This window comes from Spea bombifrons, chromosome 7 (assembly GCF_027358695.1).
Source record: "Spea bombifrons isolate aSpeBom1 chromosome 7, aSpeBom1.2.pri, whole genome shotgun sequence".
In the NCBI taxonomy this organism is placed as follows: domain Eukaryota; kingdom Metazoa; phylum Chordata; class Amphibia; order Anura; family Pelobatidae; genus Spea; species Spea bombifrons.
In genome coordinates this window covers 26,186,491-26,202,632 of record NC_071093.1, presented here as the reverse complement: position 1 = coordinate 26,202,632, position 16,142 = coordinate 26,186,491, and the positions used below count along the sequence as shown (strand labels likewise).

Here is a 16,142-nt window from a genome sequence, read left to right as displayed (position 1 = left end):
GGAAGACCCTTTTCTATTCCAGCATGGCTGTGCCCAAGATCACAAAACAAGGTCCATAAGACATGGTTGGATGAGTTTGGTGTAGAAGAACTTGACTGGCCCGCACATAGCCCTGACCTCAACCCCATCAAACACCTTTGGGATGAACTGGAACGGAGCCAGGCCTTCTCATTCAACACCAGTGCCTGACCTCACAAATGGGCAAACATTCCCACAGAAATGCTCCAAAATACTGTGGAAAGCCTTCCCAAAAAAGTTGAAGCTGTTATTGCTGCAAAAGGGGACCAACTTCATATTAATGTCTATGTATTTAGAAAGTGATGTTATCAAAGTCCCTGTTGGTGAAATGGTCAGGTGTCCCAATGATTTTGTCCATATAGTCTATTTTCACAGAAATCCACTAGGTAGATTCTGGGCATTCTTATCCTCTGTATCACATTCCCTTATAGAAATTATGTGTTGAATTATTTAGGGACAGTGACATAATGTCTGTGCAGTTTGTGAGTGTAAAAACATAGAATAGTTTTGTGTTAAAAAAATGGTAAGTATTTGGAAAATGTTTGGCTAGAAAAAATAGCCTAAGATCCATCACTGCTAACTAATGCTTTCTGCATATTCATTAGGAAATATCTCCTCTGTGTCCCTTATATTCCCTCCTCCTTCTTTTTGTCATGCCCTCCCTGGTTTCTAATGCTGACATATGTAAAAGCCCATTCTTTAATTGTTCTCCCAAATGGTCTGTTCCAGTTTTTCGCCTTTCACTTTTCATCAGACTCCTCGATTCACCATTCAATTCCCAGATTATTAGATACCCCTACTGACCTCCTTCTCCTGAACTGTCCCATATTGATACACTTTAGAGTGGTACTTCTAACCACAGACAGATTCAGTGAATCCTAGGCAGGCCACCAAATTACTTTTTCTTTTTTTTTTTTTTTTTTTTTTTTTTTATTTATTCTTTATTAGAAAATAGATTTTTTCTTTAAAAGAAAAAAAGACACATATAACAAACATCCAACATACAAGCAAGTAAGTTGACTTACATTGTACCTAATACAAAACTTAACATAAATGACAAAGCTCTTTGAAAGATGGTCCTATTGAAACCTTAAATCTTAAGGTTAAGGGGGCAATAGTGTCGCATGGCTGAGTAAAGATGGTTGAACTCAATCCAGGCTCAACTAATAAGAAGATTTCTTAGGATCTAAGTAAAAAACTTTGGTTCCAACTAGACCAGATCTTATTATAAAAGGCTAGATTATTTCGAAAGAAATATCTCTCTGAAGTAGCCTGAGTATTAATTTGATTATAAATTTCATCTCGTGTTGGAGTATTCTGAGTTTTCCAGCGACGGGCTATGCAAATTTTACAAGCCAATAGTATGTTAATAAGAAAAATATTGTTAGCTTTAGATGTATGTGGTAAGTCCAAATGAAACATAAAGGTTTGGGGTGACAAATGGGTTCTAGTACCTGTATTTGTTAAAAATATAGAACAGACTATTTCTTTAATAAAGTCAAGATTTTGGCACTCCCACCATATATGAAAATGAGTTCCCACTACTTGATTACACCTCCAGCAAAGACCATTGACTGCATTAAACATCTTACTAAGACTATGTGGAACCAGATACCAGCGATGTAGTAATTTAAAATATTGCTCATGTAAATTTAAACAGTGAGCTGCTTGTCTAGTGTGGTTCCAAGCCTTGTACCAATTTTGATACTGAAACTCAATCTAAAGGTCTTTTTCCCATAGTAAAATCGTCTTAGATTTCTCTTGAGGTAGAAGGTTGACCAGTTGTTTTGCTACCTTCGAGATCTTATTTGATAGCGGGGGTTCTAGGAAGAGGTCATCCAATTTGTCACCTTCCCTTATTGGAGTTATAAATAAAAATTGTTTTATACGTAAGTATGAGAAAAGGTCTTTATTTAATAAATTATATCTGATTTGAAGATCTACGAATGGGATCACTGTTTGTCTTTCTGTAATATCTGCGATGTCTAATATTCCCCTTTGTTTCCAGCTCTGAATATGTAGATCTCTAATATTTAAATTCAAAATTCCTATCGGGGATAATTCGGATATGGCAGTTGATAGGCCATAATTTTCCCGAACTTTGAGTACTACTTTTAAGATATCTTTCATTAAGAGACTTGATATTCCTAGTTTCTTAATCATTTTCTTATCAAGCCATATTAAATTAAATGGTTCGACGTTGTTATTTATACTTTTCTCAATACTATACCAGCCTAGATTATGTTTGTTTATTTGTCTCCATGCCATCGCATGGGAAATATGAGAAACTTCATGAAGTCTATACAAATCTGGATAGCCTATTCCATCCTGAGAGATACCCCTCTTCAAGATATTTTTTGAGATCCTAGGTCTCTTTGTTGACCATACAAATATTGAGAATAGTTTATCAAAATCTTTCAATGTTTTCTTAGGAACTGCATAAGGTATCATTCTAAACAAATAAAGGATTTTTGGTAATAAATATGCCTTAAGTATGTTTATTCGACCTAACCAGGATAACTCTATCGTTTTCCATCTAGAGGTTAAAAGTTTAATTTCTTCTAATAGGGAACTAAAATTTAAAGAGATTATTTCTGATAAATTTTTTGTAATTTTAATACCCAAATATTCAATTATATGTTGAGTTTTAATTGCATTGGGTCCCTCTATAAGAGATCTTTGTTGTTTTTCATTCAAATTTAATGTTATTACTTGTGTTTTTAAGAGATTTATTTTATAGTTAGAAAAGGATGAATATTCCCTTATTACTTCCAAGATGGAAAAATACGAGTATTCTGGAGAGGATAGTGTTAGAAGTACATCATCTGCATATAGTGTAATTTTATGTTCCTGAGAACCTATTTTTATCCCTAGGATCTCGTTTGAGTTTCTTATGGATATTGCTAGAGGCTCCATAACCAATGCATATATCAATGGAGCTAATGGACAACCTTGACGCGTACCATTCTGGATTTTAAAAGTTTCTGATTCAAATGCTGTTCCCTTAATTCTGCCAGTAGGGGAAGAGTATAATGCCATAATAGATTTTATAAATTTTCCATTTAATCCAAATGTATGGAGAGTTGCTTCCATGAATTTCCAATTAACTCTATCAAAAGCCTTTTCAGCATCTAATGCTAAAAAGGCTGAAGGAGTTTTCTTTCTATGAATCTCTTCTAAGATATTGAAGAGTCTACGGGTATTATCTTCTCCTGATCTTCCGGATATAAAACCTGTTTGGTCTGGATGAATAAGGTCTGAAATTATCTTTTTAAGTCTTTGTGCTAATATTTTAGAGAAAATCTTTACGTCCACATTTATAAGGGAGATCGGCCTATAGTTAGTTACTAATGTCGCATCTTTCCCCGGTTTTGGTATGGGCGTTATCGAAGCTTCCAGCATTTCAGACGGGAATCTTCCCAATTCTCCTATTTCATTAAAAAGTCGTTCAAGAATTGGATTTATTTCCGTATTCAAGGTTCTAAAAAGTAACGCTGAAAACCCATCGGGGCCTGGTGCTTTCCCTGGTGCCAAATTATTTATAACTTCCTCTATTTCTGCAATGGAAAAAGGTTGGTTCAACACATTCGATTGTTCTCTTGTTATTTGCGGGAGATCTAGTTTATCTAAGTAAGAATGTGTCTGTTCTTCTGTCTTATTCAAACTATCCAAGTTATAAAGCGATTCATAATAATTTTTAAAGGCGTCTCCTATTTGAACCGGGGATAAACAAGTTTTATTCCTAAAATTTATTTGTTTAATCCTGTAATTTTGGTTTTGTATTTTAAGTTTATTTGTTAAGTCCCGAGAAATTCTGTTATTGCTGCAGTACCATTTTTGTTTCAGCCGAGACATAATTTTATCTGCATTAAGTTGTAATTTATTTAATATGTCCGCTTTAAGTAATTTTATTGCTTCATATTTATCTTGATTGGGGTTGATCTTATTATCCCTTTCTGCTTTTGTTAAGGCAATATATAGGTCCGCAAGATTTTCCCCTCTAGACTTTTTAATCCAGGAAGCTTTTTTGATTAAGTGACCTCTTAAAAAACATTTCAAAGCGCACCATAAGGTGCTTACTGAGGTATCACCGGTGTCGTTATTTTCTATAAATTGTTTAGTTAGATTACAGAGTTCTTTTTTATTCTCATCTGATTTTATTATTTGCTCATCTAGGCGCCATCTGAAGTATTTTTTATAATTTGGGTTGTCTAAAATTTGAATAAAAACTGGTGCATGGTCAGACCAGGTAATGTTGCCGATCGAAGAAGAGGAGCATCTCTCTAGTGTTAATCCAGACATAAAAATAGCATCTATACGTGAATATGATTTGTGGGGAGCTGAATAAAAAGTATAATCCTTTTCTTGAGGGTGCATAGTCCGCCAAACATCATACAAGTTGTGTTTAGATAGTGAAGCTATAAACCTATCGATTTTTTTCCTTAATTTGTTGTCATATGCTTCCGTTTTCTTAACTGATATTCTGTCTAAGTTGAAATCTTGAATGCAATTTAAGTCCCCCCCAATAATTATTAAACCTTTTCCAATTCTTTCTAAGGTTTCCATTGAGTCATTAATAAACTTGGCTGTTGATTCAGAGGGAGCGTAAAGGGACATAAATGTGTAAAGAATATCATTAATTTTACATACTAAAATTAGTCGTCTCCCCTCATTGTCAGATTCATGTATAATGTATTCAAATTTATTTTTCTGAGATAATATAATTGCAACTCCTCTTTTCTTTTCCTTAAACATAGAAGATGTGTAGATATAGGGATATTTACGATACTTCCACATTAGAGATTGTTGTTGTTGCCAATGAGACTCTTGGATAAACGCAATATCTATATTTTCTTTTAACAAGAGATCATAGAGATAGGACCTTTTATGTGGTGAGTTTAACCCTTGTACGTTGATTGTTACCAAATTAAGGGTCATTAAAAGGGTTTATACAACAGATTTGTTCTGAGGAGACCACTAATTTTCGCCAATTAAGACACTTGCCCCTATAAAGATCTAAGTGGGTTTCAAAATAATTTTCAAAGAGCTTCACATTGAACAAGAAATTCACATTTAACATAAAATCAGACATAAAAACATACATTCCATCTCCAATACTTGGGAGGAAGTTACCAACTAAACTCCCATTCTGGAGAAAAAATCCCTGAACCATCTGGGATTGTTATTATGGGGGCGCTAATAGGACTGAGAGGAAAAAAAAAAAAAAAAAAAAATATATATATATATACATTTCTTCAAGTAGTATATTTTAACCGTTATGCGTGTATGTAAACAGTATTATCTAAAGTATCCACGTAATAAATGTATTTCTTCTAGATTACAATTCATATAGTGTATTTTAACCATCATATATGTGTATAAAATAGTGTTGTCTAAAGTGTCCACATAGTAAATAAATTTTTTTCAAGTTCCAACTTTTCCTTTTCTAAATTAACCTAATATACCAGTGGGAATACTCGTGTTTACCTACATATGTATTCCCACTATATTGATAAGTTCAAACAGTTTAATCTTCATATAATATATTTTAAATATTAAAGTTGTATTTGAGTGTCACCATACTAAGTATAGTTCTTACAAATTCCCATTTGTCTCCCTTTAAAACAACGTGATGTACCAGTGGGAGTGTGTACATGTACGTACATATGTATGTTCCTAAAGGAGAAGAAAGGAGAAGAGAAAAAAAAAAAAAAAAAAAAGAAGAAGAAAGGGGAGAAAAAAAAAAAAAAAAAAAAAAAAAAATACATAGTGTATTTTAAGTATTAGATATATATGGATGTCAGTGTTATTTAACCCCTTAACGACAATCCCCGTACATGTACGGGGTTGCCGTGCAACGGGTTAACGACAATGCCCGTACATGTACGGGCTGCCGTTAAATAGCTGCATCGCCGCGATCGCGGCGTTTTCGCCGCGATCGGCGGCTTTGCAGCATCCACGGAAGCCTCACAAGTGAGGCTGACCGTGGATCCGGGGAGGGCAGCCCTCGGCAGCCCTCCCCGGAAGAAAAATGGCCGCCGCCGCACCGATCATCAAAGATCGCGGCGGCGCCTGGCTAAAACTGCTTAGGAAGCGATCGGAATCGCTTCCTAAGCATAAATGGTGTTACTGACATGCCTCAGTATCGAGGCATGTCAGTAACACTACCCCCCGACCCCCGATCGCCTTGTGATTGCTCCTAGGAGCAACCACAAGTGCCATCCTGTGAATGACGTTGCCGTCATTCACAGGATGGCATTAACAAGAGATCTTAGTTCACAGAGGGTCTATCCAGACCCTCTTGAGAACTCTCGAGCTCCTCCTGCAGGTTGAATGCAGGTACTGCATCCAACCATGCAAGGTCAATGGAGCCCAGCTCACTATTGAGAGTGATTAGTAATAAAAAAAAAAAAAAAAAAAAAGAAAATTGGTCAAAAATGTTTAAAAAAAAAATTAAAAAAATATGGTAACATGTAAAAATCCCCACTGTCACCAAAAAAAAAAAAAAGTTTTTAATAAGCAAGTCCTAAAATTCTTTATCTTTACAAAAATTCCAGCATGGAAAGAGTTAAAATATTGGCATTACAAATGCCCATAGGGTGTCTAGTATTAAAAAATATATGATTTGATGGGGTAAATTGAATTGGCCGGGTTCAAAGATGTCCCAAATATGGGACATGGGGCAGATGTCTAAATGGCAAAAAATACACACCTCACAAAGGCGGCATTTTACTTCCCAAATAACCCTACAAACCCATGCATGGGGGGTATCGCTGCGCTCAGGAGATGTTACTGAACACATATTGGGGTGTTGTTTGACACGGACATATACCAGGAGCGATAGATTTATACCTGAAGTACAACACGTGTGAAAAAAATACAAAAAAAAATTACTACCATAAAGTTTCACTAAGGGTGGTGGTAAAATTAGTGCATGGAAAGGGTTAAAATACCAGCATTTCAGATGCCTTGGGGTGTCTAGTTTTTAAAAATATATGACTTGATGGGGTAAATTGCATTATCCGGCTTCAAAGATACCCGAAATGGCACATGGGGGGAAGAATTACGAGATTTGGAAAAAATGGTTTTGAAATGGCAAAACGCTACCTGTACTTATTGCCCCATAACGTGCAGGAAAAAGCCAAAAAACATAAAAACATTGGGTATTTCTAAACTCAGGACAAATAGTAGAATCTATTTAGCAGGTTTTTTCATTCGTTTTTGCAGATAAGTAAAAGTTTTCTGTTTAAAAAGTGAGAAAAAGTAATTTTTTAACAAAAAATCCCCATATTTTATCATTTTTTTTATAGTAAATTAGATGATATGATAAAATGAATGGTATCTAAAGAAAGCCCTGTTTGTCCTGGAAAAAACAATATATAATATGTGTGGGAGCATGAAATGAGAGAGAAGAAAATTACATCTAAACAGTAACACTGAAAAATGTTAAAAGAGCCATTGTCCCGCAATATACCACGAGTAAAAACCCCTATTGTCCTTAAGGGGTTAAGTGTCGCCATGCTAAGTGTTTTTCTTTCAAGTTCCCTTTTTTCTCTTCCAGAGAGATGTGCGTATATGTCAATGTTATGTTTAAGTATCACCATACTAAGTGTAATCCTCCATGTTAGGTGTATTCCTTTTCTCTTCCAGAGAGATGTGCAAATATATATCAGTATTATATTTAAATATCCCCATACTAAGTGTATTCCTTACACGTACTCGTTTTTCTCCCTCTAAAATAATATAAAATACTAGTGGGAGTACATATGTGTGCATATATATATAAAGGGAGAAGAAAAGGGAAAAAAAAAACAAAAAAAACTACATATTAAATATATATATATAAGTGTCAGTGTTATCTTAAGTGTCGCCATGCTAAGTGTATTTCTTTCAAATTCCCCTTTTCCTTTTCTTTTTTTTTTTCCTTTTCTTCCTATCTTCTTCCCTCTCCCTTCCAGAGAGGTGTACGTATATGTCAATGTTGTATTTAAGTATCACCCTACTAAGTGTGTTCCACCATACTGAGTGTATTCCTTTTCTCTTCCAGAGAGATGTGCATATATATATCAATGTTATATTTAAGTATCACCATACTAGGTGTATTCCTTACAAGTACTCATTTTTCTCCCTCTGAGATAAAACGTAATATCCTATTGGGAGTACATATGTGTGCATATATATGAAGAGAGAGAGAGAAAAAAAAAAAAAAAAAAAAAAAAACAAAACTTTTTATAATGTGTTTTGAATATTAGATGTGCGTATATATCGTTGTTGTCTTCAGTGTCCCCATATTAAATTTATATCTTACAAAATCACATCCATTTCCTTCTCTTTTTTCTTTCTCTTTCTAGATTAGCATAGTATACCAATAGGAGTACAGGTATATACAATCAGCCGTATTCCCCACAGGAAAAGTATTGTTTTATGTAACATCAATATTATAGGTTGTTTCTAATTTCCTCAGCTATCCACTCTTTTGATTAACATAGTTTATCAACCCAGTTACACATATATACATGTGCATAAAAAAAAAAAAAAAAAAAAAAATACACTTTAGAGTGGTACTTCTAACCACAGACAGATTCAGTGAATCCTAGGCAGGCCACCAAATTACATTCCCCACACTATGTGTCTGGTAAAAGGAGGGGTACTAATAAAAATAATATAGATATATATATATAATAATTTTGCTAGTTTAATAAGCAACTCACAGATCAGCAGTCTTATTTTCCTGCAGTGTCTTAAATGTGGTGTTCTGCCAACTTTTCTGAATATAGAACTGTTGTTACTTAAAACACCATAGTACTGTTTGAATGTCCAGCCCCTCCTGTAATTGCCAAATAGATAATGCTTAGTTGTCTTGTTACAAAAGCCATATTGCCATAGCAACTGAAAAAGCTTCTTGAAAGTGTCTGTTTTTTTGATCTTTAAATAAACAAATACAATTACAAACCAGCTAAGGTTTATTTATTTAACAATATTTATTGTTTAAGTGGAATAGGTTACTGTCTAGATCTCACTCTCCCAAGGCCACACCCATTCTTTCTGCGCATGTTCAAACCCACAATGGCCAGGGGCAATTACAGTTACAGGAAATTAAGTTTTTTCCACACACAATGTTTATACAAAAACCCACCTTGTAACCACCATGTTCATTCTGATGCCTACCCTCCTCTCCCTAAATGTCACCTGTCTCTCCCTTAAAATTGAGATATCCTTGCTGCTTCATGCTCATTTCTTGTTTCATCTCCCTCTTGTTCCATTCCCACACCTACCCACACTTAATTCTTCACCCTTCCCCTACTTTGTCCCACAATTTATAGGTATATAACAATTGATTTACTGCTTTGTCAAGTGTATTCTGTGGTACTGTTACCATGACATGCTCTTCTTAATTCACACCTGTTGAAGTGGTAGTGAGTGAGGGAATTAAGGTTTGAACCAATTAAGGTTTGAATCAGGAATAACAGGCAAACTGTATGGGCTGAATGGTTCTAATTTGGTGTCAAAATCTGGTCCAATAATGTTACAGAGCATCAGAGCTATTATTTTTCCGCTGGCTTCAGTTTGGGATATTTTTGTGGCCACCGATTCGGACAACATTCCTTGGTTATTTACCCAGCAACTGTAACTTGTTTGCCACATGCACCAGCTCTCTATATGTGCCCAGATACCAAGATGAAGCCTTCACAGACTTTTGTACTTTTCTCTCTTCCAACATTGTATACAGTGCTGCGTTCACACTATCAAAGTGGCTGGGGGTGCAAGAAGCTGCAAAGAGGAGGCATATAGTAGTTCCGCAGTTTCTCCTACAGCGATGCAAATCCATTCCACAAGGCGTACATGCCAGGCACTGAAATAATTAAAAAAATAGGGTCTGTCTGCCCTAGACCGGAAAAAGTGATACAAATAAAAATATCCACCCTTAATACCACCCACAACTAACTATAATGATATAATGCTGCCACCACCAAGACAATTTATAAATGGGGTGCCTTGGTCCCCCAAGCGAATTAGACTAAGAACCCACACAATATACTTTAACACAATAATTATGTGATTTCAAATGACCAATTAAATGGTCTAATCAGGTGACGTGAGTCTTTACCAGACAAAGGCAGAACTTAATAAAGACATTTTTATTATGAACAAAAAATAGTCACAGTGCATACAAAAAAGATGATAAACAGATTATTTACACCAAACAGATAAAATAAAAAGTTGAAATTACAGAAAACTGTAGCCCTCTGGCAAGGAAAGATGGCGACTTACTCAAAATTAGATCTTGGCTCCTATTAAGCCCACTGACCAATTTCCTCTCATTAAATTTATACTTTTTCCAGTTCATCTCAAGTTTCCAAGCTGGCCCGGAGGTGGTATAAGCGGAGGGAAGGTGTACCTATAGGAACCATAAGTTACCTCCCCCTTTGTGTTGTGGAAACATATCAGTCAAAATAACTCATTTTCATTTTATTTTCCCTCCTGTGCTCGCCACAGCAATAATTCTTGCATTTATGAATTTCTTGTAAATGATGAAGTCCATAGATATGTCACCTGTGCTACTTATGACTGAATACCACGGACTTCACAATTTCTTCTAAACAGCTAAAGTTGCACTAGCCATATTTGTATTCTTTTTGTAGGGTGCGCTTTCCCCGTTCTAGATATGCACAAAAGGAGGTATGATTATGAATCTATGGGTTATTATTGATGTATGTGTTGGATATGACCCTGGAAGAAATGATTTTCCTGACTTGTAGTGGTCACTTAGCATATCAAAAGAATTCACAATCTATGAGGGCATGATGTATCTATGATACAGGCATATGGTGTATTACTCAGCAAACATGTAGAGGCACCTCCTCTGTAATATTTCACACCTTGCAGAGGGCCCTGGTTGGAGTCCCAGCTTCAAAAGACACAAAGACCTTTTGGCACCACATGCCTATACAATTGAATTAACCCCTCTAATGCTGAAATTGGTCATACCATCTCTACCAGGTAGCAACTCCATGTATGCCCTACACAAATTACTGTGACAGGTATGACTGCTCCCATTTAAATAAGCATACTGTAATATGGAAAATGTGTAATATTTTTTGTCATACCTGTTGATACATATATTTTTTTTAGGTAAACCTTTTTTTCCTGCTGAACATAGTGCGTGTTCTTATAACAAAACTAAAAGTTACCCATCAAGCAGAATCCAATCTGTACATGAAAGCTGTAAGAGCAACTCTTATCCTTGTGCCTCTGCTTGGAATTGAGTTTGTGTTGTTTCCATGGAGACCAGAGGGAAGGATAGCAGAAGAAGTATATGACTATGTTATGCATATACTTGTGCATTACCAGGTAGGATTTAATTAAGTGTCCACTAAATTATTATTGTAGCTCTTTTTTCCTTTCTTTCTTTATTTTACTCTCATTGTTTTTTATTACTTTTGCGCTCTTTCTTTTTTTCTTTCTTTCATTCTCATTGTAATTTTGTTTTAGCTAGTCTCTTTCTTCTCAATCCTCCTTTTTTGTGCCCCTCTTCATCTTTTTTCACTCGCCTATTTTCTTTTGTGCTCCTCTTTCTTTCTTTTTTTGATATCCACTTTTTTCTCTCTTAATTTCCCTTTTTTTTCTTTAGCTTTCTTTTGCTCTCCTCTTTTTTTCTTTATTTCTTTCTCTCTCCTTCTTTCTTTCATTTTTGTTGTCTCTCAATGTTTTTCTTTCTTTTTAATTTTGCTTTCCTCTTTCTTTCTTCTCACTCCTCTTTCTTTGGAAAGCCTTTCTTTTTTCTCTCTTGCTTTACCTTTTTATTTCTTTAGCTTGTCTCTTTCTTTGTATCTTGGTATGTATATATATATAAGGATATGGTGGTGCATGCTCAGTTTTTCCACTATTTCATATATGTAGTTTAATTTATCACCCTTACTTTTTAATGTGTATGACATTATGTTTGCATACTTACTAAACATTTTTTCTTCCTGCAGGGATTGCTGGTTGCAACAATATTCTGTTTCTTTAATGGAGAGGTAATTGAATGTTAAAAGTATTACACTGCTAGTAAACTAGATACTATAATCATTTACTACATTATTTGAAACAAAACATTTTACATAACCTTTCTTTATTCAGTGTCATTATGGCCATCAATAAATTTAAAGCTAAAAATAATGTGCAAAATTATGCCAGAAGTCTGTCCAGTCCTAGGTCGTTTGGGAAGGTGAGAACATTTCCCAGAATCTGTCGACTATGCTATACAGACCAAGAGAGACAAATTGTGTGCTTTCCACTGGCACAGTCTTTGTACGTAGAACAATAGGATAATATGTCTTAAACTAGCATTCAGAATTAAACAGAGGGAGCTCTGTGCTAGCGAAAATCTACACTACACTGAACCACCAGGGCTAAAACCCCATTGGTGCCAGGAAGGGTAAGCAGGCTGGAGTGGGCCTCAGAAATATTGAAAGGGGTGATTACTGGTAATATTGGAAAAAAGGGGGGTAGAGTATGGTGCTGTGACAGATGGGATAGATAAGAAATGATATGAGGAACGCAGACTATAGAAGGAAGGGAAGCAAAAGGCAGGCTAGGCCATATGGCTGTCCACCGAGCGGCTAACCAAGGCTAGCCTTATACCAAGGCGCTTTATTCAGACGTTGACAGGATCTGCTGCCTCAGGCCTATCTTAAATGTCCGTAAACCCTGGTAGCTGTTGCCATACCTCCTGAGTATATCCAATTACTGTAGCCACACCTCCCAGGGGTACCCAATCACCTGGGGGCCTATTTAACACACCTTAGCCACACATCACCTGCTAGCCTGTGCCCAGTTTCTTTGTATCTGCTCATTTCTGGTTGCCTTTGGATACCTGTTACTGAACCTCTGCCATCAGCCCTAACCACCGGACTGTTGGATTGACAGTGTCCTTGCAGCCTGGGAAAACCATGGATGAAGCCTTACCACACTTAAACTGGGTGTCATTTAAAATAGGAGGAAAACATAGCATTTAGCAATATAATATATAAACACATTTCCTGCAGTTTGTATGCATATTAATTGAATTGCATTGTTGCAAAGAACTATGGTACAGTCGCACACATCAACATTTTTTTAACTCTGAATGAGGATATTAGATTAGGAATCAGGGACAGTGTTTGTATTAAAAGAGTAGCTACCTTGTAACAAAGAGGAACGTAGGAAGTATGAATTTTATAGTTTATTCCAAAATCTTGCTATGCATTGTTAATTATAAACAAAGGCTGTTGCATTTCCTGTATATGTTATGGAACAGTACTCGAAACAATGCTTTGTCACTTAATTTTGTTTCCTGATCGTGTGTGACTGTCCTCAGAGATGACAGCAAGGTCTAGAAAGACTTCCCTCGGTCTCTCCTTTTCTGTCCTTCCAGCAGTGTCAGTGATCAGACAGCCTGCAGGAGAATCTCCCTGCCTTTCAAAAAAAGCCAGACATGCTATTGCATCAAAAGAGTCATTTTGACCCAGTTTGTGGATCTAATAGTAGTATGTTAATAAGCTTGTGAATGAGTTAATGTAAACACTGATGAGTTAGGAGTTAAAGTTAAACTGTGATGGTTTTATAATGGAAATGTTTGACACCAAATGGAAATTGTCGTATAAGTGCTAAAGAAGATACTCTACAGAAGTTTAGTGGACCAAAATGGATTGAGTAAGATGTAGAGTCACATAAGCTTTCAAAACCTAAGATTTTCTTCCAGTGCCAACCCCTTCGGTGCCCTAGGGATATACCTGTACATCCATAAAAGATGAAGATGCCCCTTATGATGCACCAGTATGTCCAGCCTTTTTTCGCAGCAAGGACACCTCCCTGGCACATCACTGAAATCCATTAGATATGGCAGAGATCACCAAAGAGATCTCTCTCCTCATTGAATTGAGAACAGTGGCAAAATAGCAATAATAAGAAAAATTCATCATTCCTACTGCCCTAGCACTACAAGTATAAAAATATTTAAACTAATCTGTAAGGAATGGATGTGGCCCTCTAGAATATGTATGTGGGGTATTACTGTAAACACGGTATGTTGCATACCTAAATTGGGACCTACTGTGTGGAAGAAATCCTAAGTGATTTCTGATTTGTGTGGGTATGTTAAACTTGGAAAATTGGACTCTTGGCACTGAAGGGGTAAATACTGTTATGATTATTATGTGAACAATATACTCCTGACTTATTGAAACCTTACATCATTTTTTTCAGTGAATGTTAATTCATTATAAGGTAACACAAACTTCTTTGGACTAGCAATATATTAGAAATCATAGATCCATTGAATTAGTTAATTACTGCTCTATTTTATATTGTATTTTATTGCAATCTGTACTTTAGTTTGTTGTAGTGATTGTTTACTATTTCTTCACTTCTTAGGTTCAGGCAGTCCTAAAAAGACATTGGAATCAGTACAAAATTCAACTTGGAATTAGTTTTGCCCATTCGGAGGGTCTTCGTTCTGCTTCATACACAGTGTCCTCAATCAGTGAGGTCCAAGGCAGCACGTACATGGCGGATTATAGCAGTGAACATTCAAATGGAAAGAACTGTCACGATATGGAAAATGTGGTTGTCAGATCAGAAAAGTTATACATGTAAAATCAATATTTATCCTGCTTTTATATGAATGGTTCTGTTACTTATTCCAAACGAGGTTAAACAAACAAGGTTTTCTAGGAAACTTTCCAACTACACAGCATTCTATTTTAAAACGGCCTGTGTTTATTTACTTTGAACTCGCAGTCAGCCATAAACAGATCCTATATTAAAAAACAAAAAAACCTTGCCTCCAGGCACTAATTATACACTTTGTTTGAGCTTACTATAGCTCGACAGTCTGCAGATCAGTATAGGTGGCTTACCAGACAACCATGGAGCCTCTACTTCATAGAAAAAATATAAGTTTAAGGGCCCAGCCTTACCGTGCCCCATATAGATCCCTTTAACAGAATGTAGTTGCCTTAAAGTACCATTGACGGTCAGGCCACTGTAAAAGTACTCATATACACCCTGCTGGAGAAATGGAGAACCACTTCACCTCAGGGTAGCAAAACACACAGTGCAAATCATTAAATTAAATGACCTGCAACAAAATCTCCGTTGGGCTGTATTCCTAGTATTCGGGAAGAACTGGGAAATGAATTATACATTATTTTGCATCATAGCTAGCCCTGGTACTGTTTATTTCAACATTCAGTGGATCAGAATACAAGATGCATATTTGTGGTTTGCATTATTTTTAAGTGCCAACTTCTTACAGGACATATGGAAATGTAGGGTGATAGTAGCTAAAGCTATAATAATTGTATTTAGTGTTCTCATTTGCATTATGCTGATCTTACAGCATAATATCCATACAGTATTACAGTTATTAAGCATTTTAAACATTGTTTAAGACCTGCACATGAATGTATTATATTGTATATGTTTTTCAGCAAACGTATCTTCTCAACTAGCAGAACATTTACAATCCATTGTTATTACAATGCAGCACTCTCAGCTTTAAACATAAATAACTATAGCAGCTATTTCCTTAGATAAGTTATAGTTAGTCGTTAAACTGGCATAGAAAGACATTTTACTTACAACTTTGTACAAGATTGTCATGCAACATAATAAATAAAGCCATGTGAGATACTTTTGTGCACTATAAGTCTGTAAATGTTTTCCACCACCATTGACGTCAATGGGAGTTTAGTTTTGCAAGCTGTAGAAGTTTACTTTGTAAACTTGCTTCCTGACATATACTACAGCGGATGAGTGGACACTATACTTCAGACAAAGACGAGACACAAAACCTTTTCTGATTCCTATAAAAAAGAAAATCTGTTAACTTGCGTTCTGTAAAATGCACTTACATCCATGGCAAAAAGGACTTAAATGTGCATTAGCAAAACAATTCAACTGAAAATTAATATAATTCCCTGAATCTCAAATGAATTATTTTAAGCCTTGTATATCCTAATGATATCCCATGTGCTACATGTGATGTTGTACACTGTAATTATATTTATCTGTATTTGTCTTCAAAGACAATGTTTGCCTTTGCAGGACAGAGTGAGGAACAGCAGTGAACAGTTTAATTAGAATGTTTTAGCTTGTAT

At 35.7% G+C, this 16,142-nt stretch overlaps 1 protein-coding gene across 2 annotated transcripts in view; it reads left to right on the top strand.

The window, feature by feature from the left end:
* Nucleotides 1-14,799, top strand: part of CALCRL (calcitonin receptor like receptor) — a 72,156-nt gene extending 57,357 nt beyond the window's left edge. For both annotated transcript variants that reach the window (XM_053470685.1, XM_053470686.1), the window contains 3 exons: nt 11,152-11,370; nt 11,997-12,038; nt 14,416-14,799. In XM_053470685.1, coding sequence (XP_053326660.1) covers nt 11,152-11,370; nt 11,997-12,038; nt 14,416-14,637 — 483 coding nt within the window. In that variant the 3' untranslated portion in view covers nt 14,638-14,799. The remainder of the gene's footprint in view (nt 1-11,151; nt 11,371-11,996; nt 12,039-14,415) is intronic.
* Nucleotides 14,800-16,142: the final 1,343 nt, after the last annotated feature.